Consider the following 20,951-nt stretch of genomic DNA (forward strand, 5'->3'; position numbering starts at 1 on the left):
AGCTCATGCCCTCCATGTTTATATTGTGTTTTCCATTGGGTCTGAGAAACTTTAGGTTTTTTTTTTTTCCTTGCTTTTTTTTTTTTAAGAATTACAATGAACAGCAAGCTTTATAAACAAAATTATTAACTGTTTTACTGCCTTAAAAAATACCAACTGAAGTGTTATTATTTATGGGAGAACTACTTTGTTCTATGAAATAAATCTAATTTAAAAACAGGGAAACTGAGACATTTTAAGATCTCAAGTTTTTATTTAACTAGTATTCAGAACATGGACTTTTCAAGTCTGCGTAGGAAGACAGTTCCAAAGTTAATAAATGATGAGGTGTTGAAAGCCACATCATTTTATACAGCTACACAGTCTCCTATGAATGAGGTGTTACAGTTTGAGACAAGGAATTCCATCGTCTTTTTTAAGAGAAAGCCTTTCTTCCCCTTGACAAAGTTCGCTTTTCTTAATAGGGCCATAGACATATTATTTTGGTGAATTCTCTGATGAGCGATTTTGGATATGTCCCTTTAACAAAATGAGTATAATTTATGAATATAATTTTTAAAAGAAAGTTCTGATCGTTTTCATTAGGGACCAAGGCGGTGCACACACTCGGGCCATCATGGCAGCCTCAGCAGACAGAGTCCAGTGGCTGCCCTGGGGCAAAACACAGAGTAGACACTCAATACATACTTCTTGAATGATCAGATATTTGCTGAATGGTTGTACAAGCGGTTTAGTTCAGGCCATTATGTTTAAAGGGTTTTGGTGATTTGTAATTGAGTACACTATAAAATTCAGGAGTTGCAGACCTTATTTCTGGGCTGCTCTTCCTGGTAGTGTCTAGGGTACACACTCTTCTCTTGGGACACACCCAAGTCATTGATTCTACCAGAGTTCCAATTTATTTTACCTGTTATTATTTTCCATAATAAGGGGAAGATATACCCTTGACTAGTATGCAAAGGAATACATGATTAGATTATGTTAAAAAGTGATTTTGTAAATGGTGTTGAAAATAGCTGAAATTTAGCACGTTATATTCTTTTATAATGTGACTCTGTTAAAAATCATTCAATAAAAATTAAAAAAATAAATCAACTATCACTCTTACTGTATTTGTATATATGTTTTACATACAAGGTTTTAGCAAGTATTAACTGTTTATTTAAAAAATGATTCTACTTAATTCTAAGCACATTTTGCTGGGAAGTATTTTATCACTGGTGGTAGTGGAATAGGGCTATTGTCACAAAAACTTTGATCAAATCTTTTTTGGGGAAACATCTATATGATCACTGTGACTAAAAATGTTCCAAGGTGAATTTTGTACATTTGCACTCTTGCAAACACACATGCATTCTTCATCTTAGTTTCTTAGACAATAAGTCCTGGGTTTGAGTTAGTTTGGAGGAATTTATGGTGCTTACTGTCAACAGTTTGGTTCTTAAGGTTAAGTTCTGAATATACATGATTTCCTTAAAATCACTGTATAATATACTTTTCAAAAATATAAAGTTTTAGCTCATTTGATTTGCAGAGGTTTCATTCTCTCATTTTCTTCTCTTTCCCAAGAGAATCATGGATTTCATATGACCTATTTAGGACCACTAAAATGTACTACATTACTCAGAAAGTTTTACTTCACATACTTCTTCTGTTATGTTTATTGGATTTGAAATAGAAAATTAATTTGAATCCTCTTAGCTAAACAAATATACCCACACACACATATGTTGTCTACTGTGTGTAAAGGATGATACTGACTTATTGCTTAGAAAGACTTATCAATGGGTGAATTTAAAGAACTATTTATAAAACAACTGAAACTTAGAATTATGTTTTTTACTTTACCCAAATAATATATTTCATTTTATTTGTGTTTTTTCTTGCTTAAATCAATAACTGTGGGCAGAAGAGACATTTTTCCTTTTTTGATATGCTTCTAGTTAAATCCCAAATATTCACTTTGAAAAAGATTTAAATATGTGTATGACCAAGATCAGAGTTGTGCACAAATCATTACCTTTTTGTTTTTTCAGCTTCAAAACAACCTTTTTAATAAACTGATTTTTCTAGCTTTCTTCAATGGCCAAATCATAAAGTTCAGAGATATTTAGGATATTTGGTCTTAATTGGTGGTGAAATCATGTTGTCATTATATAGGGTCAGTGTATAGGCAGATTCACAATTCTTTATTGATTTGCCATTCAACTAAGGGGAAAAAATCACCCTCAGATGGTTTTTTTTTTTCTAAATAAAGTCTAGGAGGGCAATTCCCTGTCTACTTCTTTCTGTATTTAGTAACTGGCAGTTTGATCCAGTTAGTGAAACTGTCTAGAGCATGGGGGCCACAATAACTTGTGATCCCAGTCTAGGCTAGTTTGCTTTACCTACAGTTCAGGTAATTCTTAATCAGCTTGGGATGCCATAACAAAATACCATAGACCGTGTGGCTTAAACAACAGAAAATTATTTCTCACAGTTCTGGAGGCTGGGAAGTCCGGCAAGGTAGGTTTCATTCTGAGGCCTCTGATTTTGGCTTGTAGGTGGCTGCCATCTTGCTTGTGCGCACATAACCTCTTCTTTGTGTGCTCTCAGAGAGAGAGAGAGAGAGAGAGAGAGAGAGAGAGGAGAGAGAGAGAGAGAGACAGACAGACAGACACAGAGAGAGAGAGAGAGAGAGAGACAGAGAGAGAACAAGCTCTTTGGTGTCTCTTCTTACAAGGGCACTAATCCCAGCATGAGGGCCCCACCTCATGACCTCATCTAACCCTAATTACCTCCCTAAGGCCCCATTGCCCAATACTATTGCATTGGGGGTAGGGCTTCAACACATGAATTTTGGGGGGACTCAAACACTCAGTCCAGAACAAGTGTCTATTCTAAACCCACAAGTTGCAACTTGGGCCAGGCCCAGGGAACTCATAAAATAAAGCAGTCAGCAGGGGAGCGAGGCAATGGGGTATGAATGGAAGCCCAGGCTAACCAATCTCCTTCTCCTCACTTTCATGACCATTATCTCAAGTGCTTATACCTGGCACAGAGGAGGTGATAAATACATGCTTAAAAATAACACCCAGAATTCCTTGAGGCTTACTCTTTCAGGGCATTATCTACTCTGTGCTGCATGATAAGGCTCCAAAATGTTATACTAGAGGTATTATCTTAACCACATATTGTATATAGCACATGTTCAAATAATGGGGACGTTTATTTGTAATGAGAATTTTAATATCAGAATATTGTAGCATGGCATAGGAATCAGACATTTGCCATGTTCCCTACTGGTTTGGGTATTTCTGATAAAAATGCCTTCAAACTGAGGAGTGCCAGGGTCCTGTAGTTATGCCTCATCCCCTTCTCTGCCGTGTAAATATTTTTTTTTAACATCTTTATTGGAGTATAATTGCTTTACAATGTTGTGTTAGTTTCTGTTGTACAACAAAGTGAGTCAGCTATACATATACATATATCCTCATATTCCCTCCCTTCCACCCTCCCTATCTCACCCTTCTAAGTCATCACAAAGCACCGAGCTGATCTCCCTGTGCTATGCAGCTGCTTCCCACTAGCCATCCATTTTACATTTGGTAGTGTATATATGTCGATGCTACTCTCTCACTTCGCCCCAGCTTCCCCTTCCCCCATGCCATGTAAATATTTAATCAGATAATCTCTGCTTCAAAACTTGCCTCTGAAGTCTTTCGTTTCAGTAATATTTTAAAATTTCCAATAACATGTTAAAATTCATTCACTTTTCTCAAGCCCCGGGGACAAGTAGTCTGCTTAGAATGTCTACTTTAATCCAGATTGCAGTCACTGTGACCATATGATCCATTATTGCCTTCCAGTGTGGTTTTACCAAACTGAGACAATATGAACACATTTTAATCTATATTTGTAAATGTTTTACTAGTAGTAATACTTACATTTATGCTTTTGAAATCCTCTGTGTATGCATTCATATACTGAAATGTGTATAGTATATACTCTCACACAGGTGGCACAGATAAGAGCAAAACTCTGGAAACTGTTCACACAAGTGAATACAGATGAGTTTGGAAAGCTCCTTTAGCCTTTTTCTCAGCATAACTACTACTCATTTTTTTTTTACTCGTCTCTGTATTTTACATTCAACTTCATCAGTGATTTGTAATATACCATACGATTACCATCTCATTTACCCAGAATTTCCTTTGCTGGTAAGTACAAGTATCCAAAATATAACAAAAATATTAAGCCCCAAATGTCATCCTCTGATAACCAAAATGGATGACATGAAATTACTTTTACTCTGGAAATAATCTGAACAAGTTTGGTTATCTCATTTCCTAAACTGTACTTGAAAGCAGCTGTCAAGGCAAGTGTAGATTAGTCCCCAAAAGTGACAGCCTGAGACAGAAGATGTAGACAAACTACTAAACTACTAAAAAAACCCAACAAAAACCAGTTATTAAAAACTACAAAATTACAGTTATTTAGAGCTACTGAGTTTCGATGCTAGTAGCTATGCGACCCATACTAGCTTGTGAAACCCTACCAATGTATGTTATGTTCACAATGCTGGCTGAATAATTGATATAAAATTTAGTTATGTTCATTATGAGTTTTGTAAGGTGTTATAGAACATTTTTCATAAAAATGCTTAACATACATTTTTTAAAGCTTTGTTAAAAGAAGAGAAACATCAGTGGTCTACAGAATCGACTTGCTTCTGTTCCAAATGAAATTCTAATCTCGAAAGTCAAGAAAAAAATCTTTCCCATATGTTTTATTATACCCCCAAATCCTTAACCATTAAAATATTTGTGATTTTGACTGTTAATGAGTGTATTGAAAGTTGAGAATTAGCCATACAGCTGCACCCAGTTTATGCAAACACATCACACAGGTACAGCGACTCTGGTGTATTGGAGAAAATTCAGGACGTGGAATACAATAGCTTTAATTGTCTAATCTTAGTAGACTGCCCTGAGTTAAGTAAATGGTCACCAAATATAATATGCTGATAATTGTAATTAGTATTATAAAATGATAGAAATTACCTCCTATAATTGAAAGAAAGATTGGAAGGTCCTAAGGGCAGAGATCAGCAATCAATCATCCCTGAAGAACTAGTGTGAGTGTGAGCGTGTGCTGGTGCACGTTTTGGGAGGATTGGGGTGTTGCAACTCTTGTTCTCTGAAACTGTCAATTTCCCCTTCCCACCACTATGTTACTCTTAAACCTCGAGCTTCCTGGGGTTTAGCCAACAACACAAGGTTTTTCTAAGAACTGCCTATTAAGGAACTACTCTCTTCTCAGCTAGATAAGCCCTCCAGGGGCTTTCCAAGAGTAATCCTTAGATGACTGAGGCTTCTGGAAAATGAGGAGAAGTCCCTTTCTGTTCTAAGTACGTTCCGTTCTTCTCCTCTTAATTGACAGGAGTAAAAACTGCAATTTTGCGTTCCTTAGGATTTAAACTACGGCTACTGACCCAGATACCAGATCACAAAACAGCATCGATCTCAGCATATAAGAGAAAAGAACAGACTAGTATACAGTACAGAGATCTAAGAGGACACATTCATTTTTTTCCCTCAAAACTCCTTTAAGTTGATCAGTTGTTGGAAAAAATTGCAGCTAACAATATTAGAAGATGCACCTTTAAAAATTTTCAACAGTTTTTCTTTACAATACTTACAAAAGTGCCATTTAATTCTTCTTTTCTTTTAAAAATCAGAGTGGGCTTGGTGCCAAGATTCTACTGCCAAAGAAAACTACCACTTTATCAAGCAACTGCCTAAAGATAAAAGCGTGTTATTTCTAAGACAGAACCAAATTTAGTATTCTGCCACTGTACTTGGAACATTTACTTTAAAAGGCTCTCTTTGTGGCCTGGGAAAATAAGCAACACCATTGTACCCACCCAATGGGCAGTGGTGCCACTTCCTGTAGAAGGTACGTGGCTGATGTGGCTCCATGGACAGATGTCCTGGGCACTCATTGGTCCAGCATCTTTCCTGCACATAGCCGCCAAATGAAAGCTTGGTTTTTGGTGGAAGCTAATGTATCATAATGCCATAGGGACCACCTTTTCATGACTAGGAACTACATGTCTCAATTTTTGGACTAGATGAGACAAAATACTCTCCGTGTCTTTCCTATTTTGAAGACTTTAGAAATTTTCTCTTTTGCTGGAATTATCTATAACGTTCAAATAGAGCTACACCCTGTGAATCTACCAGATTTATAATATTTCAGTGGTTTCCAAAGTTGGTTGCTCATCAGAATGACCTAGGGAATTATTTTAGAAAGATTGCTTCCAGGGCCCCACCTGAGGTCTACCTTGCAGCCCCTAAGAGTGAGGCCCAGAAATCTATATTTGATAAAGCTCTCCAAGGAATTATGATGTTCATAATTTAGCTTGATTTGGGAACCACCATGAAAACCTATCTTCCCTAAATTAATTGCTCCTCCAGCTCCTACACTTTCCTTCTGTGCACAATTATGTTTGTCTTTTTCTCCCCAATAAAATGTTTTCTCAGTTTTACCTATCTTTATATTTTTTCCTGTAAACTATCTTAAGTACTTTGGTAAGGAAAGTGGTGGTAAAACTATCAGACACATAGATGGTATTCTTTTCAGTATTTTTATAAAGCGGAAACACATTTTAGCAATAACATTGTCAAATTCTGTTTTATGATGGTAAGAAATGAGTCAAATTTACAAAACTCCTGAACATAGGCAATCATTTTACAATCAGGGACAAAATCCAATTTTACTTGTTTCCTGGAAATGAGATAATTTTTTTTTTTATTCATGATCTGCTTTACACTATAGGTTAGATCAAATCACTATAGTTCAATGAACATTTACTGAGTCCAATCTTAGGCACATAGGATACAGAGTTAAGTACTAGGTTCTACCCTTCTTCAAAAAATTCATAATATAGTAAGGAAGTCAGACACGTTTAAAAAATAGTGTGAAAAAGGTGAAGCAAGTACAAGGTGCTGAAGGAACACATTTGAGAAGGATCAGCTCTATCGGGGTGGGCAGACATGATGAAAAGAAAGGTTTCCTAGAGGAGGTGATACCTCAGTTGGGTTTTGAAGGATGCGCTGAAGTTTGCCAGCCTATCAGGGGGAGCTTGGGGGAGAGGAGGGCACCCACAGGAGATGAAACAGCCTGTGCAAAGGTATGGAAGAGTGACACTGTCCTGTGTGTTTAGGACGCAGTGTTGGGTGTTGCTGCCATGAGAGGTTAGCTCCTGCTAGTGGTGAGGAATGGCAAGAAATAAGGCTCCAAACTAGACTTCTAGCCTTGAATAGATGTTTGACTTGAATGCCATGCTAGAGAGCTTGGACTTCAACCTTTACATGCAGGTTTTGAGGTCAGGGAAAAGTCATGTCATCAGATGAGAATTTTGAAAGGGAAACCTGGCCAACCATGCAGGCTGAATTGGGGTGAGTTTGGGTGGGGATTAGACTAGAGGCAAAGAGCCCAGTAAAGAGCTACTGTCCTAAGAAAGTGGCCACAGAAATGGCACGAGAGGGCAACTTGTAAGACATTCTGAGAGCAGAATGTTCAGTGTACTTAGTGGCTCATTGAATATAGGGGAGAAGAATTGAGGGTGCAATTAATGTCACACCAACTTTCTGGTTTGGGAGACTAGGTAGACAGCGAGACCATCAACCTAGACAGAAAAACCAGGCTTGAGGTAAACAGATAATGAGTTCACTCTTAGACATGTTTGTTAAACATTTTTGTAGAATATTTATCAATAAGTTTGATAACACCTAGACATAAAGAAAGCAACAAGTTATAAACATTATGCGGTTTTACAGTGAACTAACCCATTAGTTAACACATCACCAACTAGCCAGTTATGTAACTATATTTTGTTCTGAACCCAATCAAATAGGAACACCTTTGTCTCTGTTCTAAACTAAATGTTCCTTTTAGTGTAGCTTTGAAGCCATATTTTTTTTCCCTGCGAGAAGAGATAGATTTTTAAAAAATCTCACCCCAAATTTACATCTAAAATATTACACACATGGTCACAACTGCATGTCCTGTTTTCAATACAGTGCCAAAAGCCATGTGATCCAAAATAGCAGGTGATTTAAAAAATAACTCCAAATTTCCTTGGCACAGATTTGTAAGTCACTTCAGGCTGTAAGTTTTAACTTACTGTTTAGGTTTTACAAAGACAATGATTAATTACAAAATTAGTTGACTTACCCCGAAGATGTTCCCTACTCTGAAGGAGAGATGAACCACGGGCTGTTTGGGTATCTGGAGATGAATTTAGCATTAAAGAGTGGGTTAACAGCAGAGAACACGATCACTAAAAGAAGACTGTCTCCCCCTCCCCTTGTTGGAAGGGGGCCCTTCTAGGTCCTACTCACCTGTGGTCTGCTGTCTGCAGGTCTGGTCTCTGTCCTAGGCTATAGTCTCTTGCTGCTGTAGGCTTCTGTTCAAAATTATCTTCCTACTCCAGTCCTCAGTGTTGCAACCTGCACATACTATGTCCATTCTGGATATTTTTACCTTCCATCTCTGTCAAGTACTCATTAAATATTTCTCCTATTTTTAAAAAATCACTATTAAAGTATATTTTTTAAAGATATCTGATCTCCAAGTAGAAACACTTTTGGCCAATGGCAACAATTCTATTATGGGCCCAAAGCATCTTTCATATCGGTATCTTTCATTTATGTTCTTAAAAAGTGTCATTAGACACTGGAAACTGCCCAGGAAGAGGCTCCAGGGAATCAAGTTGAACTCGGTGGTAGATGTTGTTTGTACCCTGCTCAGATACCTCATCCTCCAGCTCTCTGTTGAATTGTGAGCTGTATTTATATGTGGAACAGGCACTTACATTGATGAAACTTTAAAACACGTTTAGTATTTCTGGTGATTGTACTTTGTTAAGGAATATTCCTATTATTGACTACTTTTTATACTTCCATCTTCTCCATCCTTTAGTGTTCTTACAATCATAGACAAATGACAAAGTCTATAGCAAAAACAGCCATAGTAATTCTAAGAGTAACAACAGCAGTATTTCTTGGGCACTATCTCTGTGCCAGGCATTTTCCATGCATTATCTCATTGAAGAGTAAGTACACAGATAGAAATTTTCTCCTTTCCACGGACAAGGAAACACATTTAGAGAACTCATGTAACTTGCCTAAGGTAACAGTGGGTGGTTGAGCAGGGATGTCCTTCCGTGGAGTCTGACGCAGAATTCCCATTCCTGTACATGTCTCAAAGTTGCTTAAAAAGTAAGGTGGGGTTGGTGGAGGAGGGCATTTGTTCAGACACTGAACAAAACACATGGTGGTGGTAGGGTTATTCTGTTCACACACACAAAAAATGATGCAATCTGTTAACTAGTAAATGTTTTCTCTCTTTCAAAGAACATGAGAACAATTCTTTCAGATCTGAAGAAGTGGTTCTCCATATGTGGTCTGGGGACTCCTGAGGATCTGAGACCCTTCCGAAGGGTCTGTGAGGTTAAAGTTGGTTTTATAACAATACTGTGAGGTAAAAACTGTTTTCATAATAATACGAGGATGCCCATTTTCTCACAATTGTGCTCATGGTGAAATTTCCCAGTGACTGCATGACATGGGATATGACAACAGATTGAATGCAGAAGCAGATGTAAGAATGTAGCTGTCTTCTGTTAAGTCTAACATTAAAGAGATTAAAGATAGCAAAACAATGCCACTCTTCTAAATTTTTTTAATTGGAATTTTTCATAAAAATATTTTATTGATGTTAATATAGAATAGTTTTAATATTTTAAAAAATGAATTAAATAAAACTTTAAAATTTTCTCAGTTTTAATTTAATTAACATAGTAAGTATTGACAGACATAACCCATATAAACAAAGCTTTTGGAGGTCCTCAATAAATTTCAGTGAATTCCCTGGCAGTCCATTGGTTAGGGCTCTGCATTTCCACTGCCAGCGGCCCAGGTTTGATCCCTGACTGGGGAACTAAGATCCCACATGACGCGCAGTGCGGCAAAAAAAATGTTCCAATTCAGTTCTGAGACAAAGAGTTTGAAAATCTCTGTTCTGCGATCAGATACAGAATACCTAATTATGGAATCAATTATAGCATGGATTCCTCTTTCAGAATTGTTTGACGAGACATGTCATAAGTGGAAATGAACTTGGATGATTTAGTGCTGCGGCTCTGAGAGTTTAGCTAAGGTTAATGACCATATCACTAAGTCACAAAACCTTGCTCGCTCATACATTTCCACTCACACAGGAGACCCGAATGATGTATCCATTAGTGAAATGTGCTGTCAGCAAGGCTATGAGAAACAGAAGTTTTCTTACAGTCCAAGAGGATGAATAACAAACTACCACAAAACCTGTTGCCTCAGAAGTATAAACCAATGTGACTTTTCAACTAAGACAACACACATTTTGAGTTTCATCAACTACTTCCACACAAGAAACACTGTCATTACTGCTACAAGACCATGCCCTTTTTCCACCTTCAAAAATTTGGAGATCTATTGTTAAAGGTGTGTCTATTTAAGAGGCAGACAGAGGGCTTTGCATGTTTTATCTTTCTGTGAATCAAGTTCTCATGTATTTTTTTCATGTCCACTCCTTTCTTCCTCTTCTGAACCCCATGACTTCTCCCCAGAAGTCTTTGGTCTTTATTCTTTTTTTAAAAAGCACAACAAATAACATGAAAGACAGAGAACAAAGGAGACACTTTAGTACTGAGAGAACCACTTGTTGTAATCATTACACCATAAAGTAATTCAAACCTTCAACTCAAGATGGGTTTTCAATTGGTGTTAATGCTTCCACTGCAATGAGCTGGGAGAGCTATTCAAACTCTAGTAACATCTGACAATAACTGCACTATATGAGAGTTATTCTTCAGTCATCAGAAATACAACAGCGCAGCAGTATCCAAGTAAGTGAAAAGACCTCTAAGACATATACGTAGTACTATATATAAAATAGATTAATTAATAAGGACCTACTGTATAACACAGGGCACTCTGCTCAATACTCTGTAATGGCCTACATGGGAGAAGAATCTTAAAAAGAGTGGATATATGTGTATATATAACTGATTCACTTTGCTGTACAGCAGAAACTAACACAACATTGTAAATCAACCATAAGCCAATAAAAATTAAAAAAAAAAAGAACTAATGTACTGTGCTCATCCTTCAGACACCTACCTACTGAAGTGCTAGCTGCTGAGGGTCTGAACAAGAGGAGATGTTTCCTGCCTTTGAGGCTCCCAAATGGCCAGGGCAGAAGCCACCTGCCCAGCCGATTATAACACAGTATGTTAAGTGCCATAAAGGCCAATGAAAGTTGGGCTCTGAGAAGAGGAGGGTGGGGAGCCATGATGGATGAGCAGGATTTAGCTGTACTCGTGGGGTTGGGGGAGAGAATTAAGGCAGAGGGCCCTGTGTTGGCTAGCAAAGTGAGCCCTTGTGTGAGCGGTGGTGTGGTCACACCCTGAATAGTGTGCTCGCGTGTGTATGCACGCAGAACCCAGGAGAGGCAGGAAAGGCATGCGCACCACAAGGAAGAACACCGGGGTAAAACGGACCTGTGTTGAAAGTTCTCCAGAGAGATCAATTGTTTGAGCAGAGGACCTGATCCAGCATCTCATCTGTAAGACAATTCCCCACCCAAGGACATCAAGAATCTCACCACAGCAAGGTTCCAGCATCCAATTTAAAAATAGTGCTGTTGTAGCTTCACCTATTAAGAATTTATACCACATGGGTCATTCAATGAAGGGAAAAAAGCATATTAAAAATGCAATATTAAGCTTAAAATTATTTACAATCTGAAACACATTTTTATTACAATATGCCCGCAAAGTAACATATAATCAAAATGTAATCTATAAAAATATTACATAATCAGATACTAGCTTCTGAAAGTTAGTTCTCAAGATACAAATCCTAGGTAACTAAGGGAAAGACAATTTTAGAAATAGAAATGTGCTTCTATTTGAGGAATACTTCTATTTGAGATTGGACTACTTTTTGAGACACTGTAACAATCTAGTTATAGGCATCAAGTCATCCAATATTACTAAAATTGGCTAATTTAGACTTTGTGTCCGAGTATCTGTGCATGCAAGTGTGTGAGTACTGTAAACTATTACCTAAAATCATACAATTCTTCAACTTGCACAGAGAATTCTTGCAAAACTATTATAAGAATTTAACTGCATATTTTAAAAGAAAGTTCATCCTTTTCTTTTTTGGAATATGGAATTTCAGTGTATTTGGCAGTAGCCACGGAGTCCCAAGTTTAATGACAGCTGATTAAAATTGTTCTTTTTATCCTTGTCTTTACTTTATTGGAAAATAATCAAAACTATGTTGGCACAGACCGCATTTCTCATCCTAAATGTTTTAGCATTTGCAGTATTTTGTATATGATATGTGTGTCATCTGAAATAGACTTTTTCCCCTAAGAAATAATCAAAGAGAGAAAGATTATGCTTGCATTTTCTTTGTTCAAGGTGTTTATTGCATCTCAGAGGGCATACATGCACTGGGTTTTTAAACTGAAATACAAAGAAAAGCCGTTTTGAAATTGGTTTTAGGTAATGCTTCCCCATTACAGTGTATGTTATCCCCACAGTAAATTCAGATACAACCACTTTTAAATGGTACCATACATCTATTGAATAATTTGAAAAAAAAGGCAAACACCTTTCCAACCCAATATGCTTCAACGAAGAACTGCCAAGCCACTAGCAACACTGATCAACAGTGACCTCATTTATGCATCGAAATCTTAAGCCAAGCCATCAGCACAGACAATATGACAACAACTTAAAAATTAAAGAATACAATATGTACAGTAAAGGATACAATTCTCTGATTTAGTTTCAATTCTAATCACAATGGTACAACAAAACCTACTTTGAGCTCAGTTGAGGGATGGAAGAACAGTACTCTACAGAACACATAAAGAAATACTAAATTAACAGATGTACATAAAACCCACAAGGAAATAAAAATATTTGCAGTAATCTTTAAATTACAGTTATACCTTGGGGTGCCTTTATAATCACTTGAATAGCACATTGCTAATTGCATTTTCACGGACATGACGGAAATGGACCCTTCACTTTTCAGTGCATTGAATCAAAAATGAACATATAGGTCAATTTAGATGCAAAACCTGTCAAATATAATTAAAATATATATTTTAATATAGCAGTGATTGAATATGGAATTCTTCCCACATGATTTTCATTCTTGATAAGGTAGCTTCGAGGAGAAATATTTGTCATGGACATTAACCTTTATATTTTTTTAAAATAAAAGTTCTTAACATATACAGTGCCACAAAAATAAACATTCCCCCCAACAGCTGAAGTTCCTGTGATTGGAAAAGTGTACTCCACACTGAAAAAAGTTCTGTATATTTAAGAGTGTTTTCCTTACTATCTGATATCATCACACTATGTTTGTAACGTACATACAGAAGAAAAGAGAATTGATGGGGAGAGTTTAGGTTTGTCCAAAAGTTATATATACATTGAAACCTTCAAAAACACAGACACGTCTTTCCAAATGGCTCACCACACAACAGCTGCATCATCCATCCATGGGTGAGGTCCAGAAAAGCACTGAAGGCATTAGAAACATCCATTCGTTGTTTACATCGTACAACACACAAAGAACCCGTATACACTACACTTTTGAGAGTAGGGATAACAGCTAAGGAAGCACACATTCCTAATGTTCACTTTCACAGCTGTGCTACACACTTTGGACGAGAACTTATGTATAAGCGTTGGGATCGGTACTGGTGACTCCCTTTGGAACTCTGAGCATCAGTCTTATTTGAAGTGTCCAAACTCATTATTTGTTTTCCTATTCAGTCACAAAAATCGCAGCTGTAAAGGTAAAAAGCACTCGAATTAGAAAACAATACTATGTAATCCTCAAAGATTTTACCTTCCTTACAATTTTACTTCGCTGTTACAATGGAAATCTTTACACCAAAGGTTTTCGTATTACCGAAGTCACATTTATATACTTTCCACAATTCTTTAAAACAAGCTTAAAATTTCATCCAGGGGAAAAAAAAAACTCTCAATGAACTTTCAGTATGAACATCACTATTAGCAGCAAGGCTATGGCCTTGAAGGCTAGAGTCTCTTACATTGTAAATTCATCTCTCTGGACACCGCTTCATTTTTAGATAAGAAAATTCTATCGGCAAGATGTTGAAATTTGGATACTTAGAAACCTTAGCAAGACATTCAGTACCAATTAAGAGCAGCTAACCTTAAAAAAAGGGCAGTGAACAAAAGGGGGAAGGGCAGGGACTCCCCCTTTTTTTTTTTTTTTTGGTCCTTTTCAGTGATGGTTTTCAAGGAGCCACTAAACAGTCGCACAAGTGACAGGACAGAATAGAGGGGAGATATCCCTGGCGATCCAAAGCTTTCACTTATGCCAACCCCCACTAGTCACCCTGGCTATCTCCCACGCGTCATCATCTCTGCCTGGAAAACTTTCCTGGGGTCTTCAGGCTTAGCCATGGGGGTAACTCTTCTTCATAACATAGTCTGTATCTGTCCCGCTTTTGACTGTGAATCTCTGAGGGCAGGGGCTGTCTAAAGCATCTCTGTTTCAGGTCCTTATCGGAGTTCCTGCACAGACTGACAGCAATATTACTGGTGGATATGGTGGATAAAAGGCTGCCCCCTGCAGTGTCCTTGGTCATTCCTGAAACTACAGCTGCTAAAAAATAAGTGCTCATTGTCTTACTTATGCCTACATGATGGCCACCTCAGCCCAAACCAAACCAAAGTGGGACAGAAAAGTTGGGCACAAGGAGGATTACTTAGCTGAGATGCCAAGGCCTTAAAATGATAAATTATTTATTTTGTATGAAGAAAAAACTCATAAGGTAGGAATCCACAAAAATCTTAGTAGGCATTTGAGAACATTTAAAAAAATATAGGTAGTAGATATACGATAAAAATAACACTGGATGGGGGTCCAAAAGCTTCGACACTCTTACTGCTCTTCCAGTGTGACCTTGGGTAAATCACTTAATGCCAAGGAACAGTTTCTTTAGCTGTGAAATGGAGGCAAAAGTATCTGACTAGTTTATCTCGCAGGGTCTGATCTTCTACAGAGATGGTCAAAGAGTTAATGGCTGCCAAGTACGAAAAATACCATGTAAATGAAAAGCATCATCACTACTGTTCATCCACATTCAGCAAGTATTTCTTGAGAACCTACACACTGTGTTAGGTGCTGGGGTTAGTAGTAAACCCTTTTCCTTCATCAGTTTTCTTCTGTAAGTCCACTATTAACCATAATGTAATTTCATAAATTACATTAGAAATTTAAAACTAGAATGTTAGAAATTTAAAATTTTGCTTGAATGCAGAAATACAAGGATCATAATCTAAGCTTTATTTGATGAGGCCACATAAGAATAAGCAAAATAAAATTACAATTATTGTAGCCAAATATATTCTTAGACAATTTCTAAATGAAGTATTATAAATGTTACCTTTCTACAAATTCCAGTCATCATGGAATGAAATGGTAATTTTCTAATTTATGTAGTAGCTTGGGCAACTTTTTGCTTTAACAGTATAATCTTTGAGCTTTCCAGTGTAAGGACAATTTGGAGGTTTCTCTCCCTCTTAGTTTTATAAATTAAGGTTAAAAAAATCATTGATAAAGATAGCTTTCAATATTGATTTAAAAAGCATAAACATTCAAATTATTATTATTATATACATGTATTAAAAACACAGAAGTACAAATATTATACCTAATAAAATAACTAAGCATAGCATAGGTCATTATTACAAGCCCACAGGAAAAGCTCAATATTAGATACCTTAAATTGTTTACAAGAAATCCTTGATGTTAAGATCCGCTAATGGGTCCTTTGCTGGAGGTTTCTTGGGACTCTGAGTGGCAGGTGTAGGGCTTGGAGAAAGCTAAGGGGGAAAAGCCAGCCCAAGACAGTGGAAACAGAAAGCAAACAGAGAGATAGATAAGCATTAGGCCGAGCACATACCACAGAAAACAAACATGCAGAAGATGAGATGCTCAAAGTTTACAAAATCTACTTTGTTCTACTTAGTCACATGTTGTTTTAGATTCTGGATTATAAAACACACTTCAAAGGATATTGGCTTTCTTGAAATTCTCTGACATCAAATTTAGCCAAAGTAAAATTTGAGGACTCTGGTAGAACAATATGGATATTAGGGAAGATGTGAAAAACTAGTCACATTAAAGCTATTATGAATACACGGTAAAAAAAAAAAAACCCAAACAATCTCTCTATTCAAAGCATTTTACTTTGAGTTATTAGTACCACTAAACTAATAAAGGAATATAAATGACTTCTCTTAGAGTGAGAGTGTGAAGGAAAAATGGGAAGAAAACAGCTTGCAGAAAGTTACTTAAGAAATTATTTTAAAATGTCAGCTAAATATACTAGGATTTCATGTAAAGTATTTTAAGTGAAACCCTGTCAAGTTTTGGGGCACTGTTAGTTTCAGATGAGCAAACAGTCTCCTAGTTATGAATGCTGCTAATTCCAATCTTGCCTATCCAGCTGGTAGAGAGGACTAATTATTACAGACTATAGAGAAGAATCATACTAAACCTGAAGCAAAAGCAACAAAAAAATTTCTTACCTTGTTTCTGTTTAGTGAATACCTAAATTATTTCACTGTGTGACAGACATAAGTTCCAGGAACAGGCTTTTGCAGGAATGTTAGGGTCCAAGGCCTTGAAAAAGGTCATGGAATTTACACAGAGCAATAACTGACATGTATCCTTCGAGTCTAATGAATTTCCTATGCTTATAACATGATGGAAACCTCAGAGACCTGGGATTGTAGGGCACGGATGTATGTTTTCACTGGTTCCATAAACAAAGCTCCAGAAGTAAGAAGTTTCAGATTTGTTCCTATGTCCATGAACTATTGACTGACTGTAGTATCTATCAGTCAAATTTCCATTTTTAAAACTGGGATCGTATTTCATAGAAAGACCGGGGTAAGGGTCAAAGTTGTTTGGAAGATAAGAAACTCAAGGACTGGTCTATAATTAATAATTAGGTGATATGACAACATCGTGATACTAACCAACTGAGCAATAGTGGAATAGTCCACATATCAGTAATGAAAAACTGTTTTGTTTTCTAAAGCTACCAACTCATGTTTATTTTCTATGCTTCTTCTCTGATATAGGAAATACAATCTAAAAATTGTGTAAGTATGGCATACCATTTCCTAAATTACCATAAATTCAATTAAATGATAAAAACACTGTGTTTTCATCATATCATCTATTTTTCATTTTCATTCTTTGAATTAAGTAAGCAAACTGATGCTCTGTAACACTGGTATCACACAGAAAAACTACCTTAAATAATAAAATTATATTAATTTATTTCTAAAGCTTTCAGCACACCAAATACAATGACTTTTAAAAAATCTCATAAAAATAGGAACATCCTTCCTTTTTTTCAAAAAGGTGGTAGTCATGGATATATTTAACCATCAAGGAGACATTCACAATAAATGAGATCCTTCTTAGAATTTAAATATATCCAGATTAAATTAAAAACCAACTATTACACCTAAAAGCTTCCTCACTACCACCCCACTCCCCCCAAACAACTTTAGGCAGCGTTCATTAGTATGAGAGCAGAACAGAAGATTTCTCATGAAGCCAGTGCTTTGGCTATGGCCTTGAAGGCTAGAGTCTCTTACATTGTAAATTCATCTCTCTGGACACCCACCATTCTCTCTCCTGGTCATTATGGCTTTTGAGGGTTAAAGTAAAGAAGCTGAAAGCAAATTTGGGGAACAGGTAGAAAATGAATTTAGAAATGATTCAAGGAAGGAAAGGGGATTAAAGTACACTCAGAAAGTTCACAGTAGGATTCCTTGGCTGAAACAATATAAATACCCGTGTGGTAAATTAAAAACATTATAGAAGTGAAACTATTTACTGATGTCCTTAAAATATATTTGAGCTATGTGTTTTGGTTTGCTTAGCATGGTGCTAGTAGTTACAATGTTCTGTCTCCATCTAAATCAATTTCTCACAGTGACCTCTTTGGTTCTACATATACCTTCACTTTGGCCAGGCAATTTATAAGAGTAATAAAGAAAGGGTGATTCATCAGTATGAACATCACTATTAGCAGCAAAACAGTTCAACCAAGTGCATATATTTTAGCATCTTCATAAATGAAGGTAGCACATTGTGCAGTAAGAAATTTGGCCTCATCTAAAGAGAGATTTGCCCTTTGTCCTGGACCCTGGTAGGTAACCTCTCAACCCTTGGAAACGTCCTGAGTGATACGAATGTCTTTATTATTCAGGGTGCGTGTCTGGAACAACACCTGATAATTTATGCTAACAAGATGACTCAGGGTGGAGTACTAGCCATGCCAGAAAGACCAGCCATGTGATTACCGAGTTGAGTCTTTGGGCCACAGGATATGAGCCTGACCTTCAGGGAGGGAGGAGGGCTGGAGACTGAATTACTTCCCAGGTGGTTGAACTCAATCAGTCATTCCTATCTAATGAAACCTCAATAAAAACTCTGCACACTGAAGCTCAGGTAAGCTTCTTGGGTTGGCAGTACGGCTTGCGTATCCTCACATGTTGATGCCAGGTGGGTAATGCATCCCTGAGGACAAAGAAGCCTCATGTGTGGGCCCCTCCCAGACTTTGCCCTACGCATCTCTTCTTTTGGCTGGATCTGATTTGCATCTTTTTACTACACTAAAAGTGTCATCATAAAGTTAGTGCTCCCCTGAGTTCTATGAGTCATTCTAGAAAACTGTCTAATCTAAGGATGGTCCTGGGAACCCTCAAATTTGTAGGCAGCTGGTTGGAAGTGAGGGTGGCCCTTGGGACCTGAAGGGTCTGATGTGAGGGCAACCTTGTGGGAACTGCTCCCTCAGGCTTTGCAGTTGGCAAACTCACTGCAGTTTGTGTTACTAGTCTTGGGCAAACTTGGCAGTCTGGAGGGCTGTGTCCCTAACTTTCTGTTTGGCTAACTTTGGCAACACGTAATAAGAGTATGGATCAGAGCTGCTCATTTTTTCTGGACTAAATGCCTGGATACTTTAAACACCTGGTAGTTCTCAGGAACCATTCTGAATTAAGTAGGAGAGGAATGGAGGGACTTTAGGACAGTTAGTTATTTCCATCATTTTCCTCCAAAAGTCACACTATTGCTCATCTCTCTTCCATGTTCCCTTTACTTCTGAAGCAACAGGTATGAAGACTGTATCAGGTAAAAACATTTTTAAACAGTTTGTCACATGACAGTTCTACATTTATAAAGTAATGTCATTCTTTTGTGGGACATTTAAAAACTGACCTGTGTGCCAGGTACAGCTGCGGCTCCAAAGGGTGGCCTCCTCATGGGCTGTGCAAACATGACAGGCTGCTGAGGCATCACAGGCATGCCTGTCCCAGCAGGAGGCTAAAAAGCAGAGCAGTTCATAGCATGAGTGGAATCTCCTCTGGCAATGCCCTGACCTTTACGTCTTTAATACGTTCCTGAAAATTTTTCTTTCCTTTTTTTTTTTTTAAACATCTTTATTGGAGTATAATTGCTTTACAATGGTGTGTTAGTTTCTGCTGTATAACAAAGTGAATCAGCTATACGTATACATATATCCCCATATCCCCTGAGGAATCCAGGTCTGTGAGAAAGTATAATTTGTAATTTTGAACGATGGGTGCTGTGAGGCTGGCAGATGGCAGAGAATCACTGAGGTGCAGTAGGAGGCTGGATGGCCACACAGCATCCTCACCCCACCCAGGCTTTGTTGTTGTTTATCCATCTTCTGGAAGCATAGTTCTTCAAGAGATGAAAACTTGTTTCTTTATGGAAAATGACTCTAAAATTTGCTAGTGATAAACGTGGTAAGTGAAAAGTCCTAGTATAGTGATTAAAAGTGGATTTTGATGATTGAGCTAAAAATATGTTTGGTAAATAGTACTCCAAAAATGACATAACAGTGTACTATAAAAATTATTTTGATGGCAGAATTTAAGTGTCTTATAAGTGACTCAATCATGCCCTCTGTAGACTACTTAATGTCTAAAGCAGATGACTTAACTTTTTAAATTTTACTTTACTGTATTTTGGGGAGAATTATATTCTATAGTTAATCTGGGATTTGGTGAAGGCCATAGAAGTATTAATTACAATTTTTAGCACCGGTCATCACTCACCATTCCAAATCCTGCTCCAGGTTGTCCGACAGATGGGGCCCCAGCAACAGGAGGAACTGAACTGGTTGGAGGTACAGCTCCTTGCTACGAAAATGAAACAACACACACACACACACATATACACACACACACAAACAACAACAAACAAAAAGAACCAATATAATTTGGTTTTAAAATGACAGAATACAATTTTAAAATGCATGACCTTAAGTATGTGTAAAGATGTAAAGAAATCTCAAATTTCAGTTTTAAATTTTAAAAAAAAGGCACTACCACCACACCAATGATATGAAGGTTACTAACTTGATGTTCACTGTTGTGGTGCTATTTGGGTTCACTTATGCAGGCTCAGCTTACACTCAAGTACTGGGCTTCATCTCTATCTCCTTATACCACCCTTACTGTAAACAAGTCAAATTTTTCTAAGCTAGTCTTTTCCTATCATTATATCCTCCAATAGGCACTGAATTAGAAATTTAAAGAATGCTTTCATTTACATTTTTAATGCTTGGTTTCCATTTTCCCCCCCATTTTTATATTATTCTTTTCTGTGTTATATTTGCTTCTCTCTGACTTTTGACTGTTGTACATTTGCACAAAGACCAAAATTAATTCTAAGTTTTAGGAAGCATTTAGAGGACTGCACATAATATCATACATATATCTCATTTCAGACACAGGTTTGATAGTT

The 20,951-nt window shown here is 37.1% G+C and overlaps 1 protein-coding gene across 14 annotated transcripts in view; it reads right to left on the reverse strand.

Annotated features, from left to right (window-relative positions):
- Positions 1-12,515: 12,515 nt before the first annotated feature.
- Positions 12,516-20,951, reverse strand: part of SNAP91 (synaptosome associated protein 91) — a 156,258-nt gene continuing 147,822 nt past the window's right edge. For 13 of the 14 annotated variants that reach the window (XM_082633866.1, XM_082633869.1, XM_082633867.1 and 10 more), the window contains 4 exons: positions 20,261-20,344; positions 19,398-19,502; positions 15,877-15,979; positions 12,516-13,906 (listed from right to left, as the gene is read on the reverse strand). In XM_082633866.1, the coding sequence (XP_082489992.1) occupies positions 15,887-15,979; positions 19,398-19,502; positions 20,261-20,344 (282 nt within the window). In that variant the 3' untranslated portion in view covers positions 12,516-13,906; positions 15,877-15,886. The remainder of the gene's footprint in view (positions 13,907-15,876; positions 15,980-19,397; positions 19,503-20,260; positions 20,345-20,951) is intronic. The other variant, XM_082633870.1, reaches the window with a different exon arrangement.

This window comes from Mesoplodon mirus (assembly GCF_964341445.2).
Source record: "Mesoplodon mirus genome assembly, chromosome: 10".
Taxonomy (NCBI): domain Eukaryota; kingdom Metazoa; phylum Chordata; class Mammalia; order Artiodactyla; family Ziphiidae; genus Mesoplodon; species Mesoplodon mirus.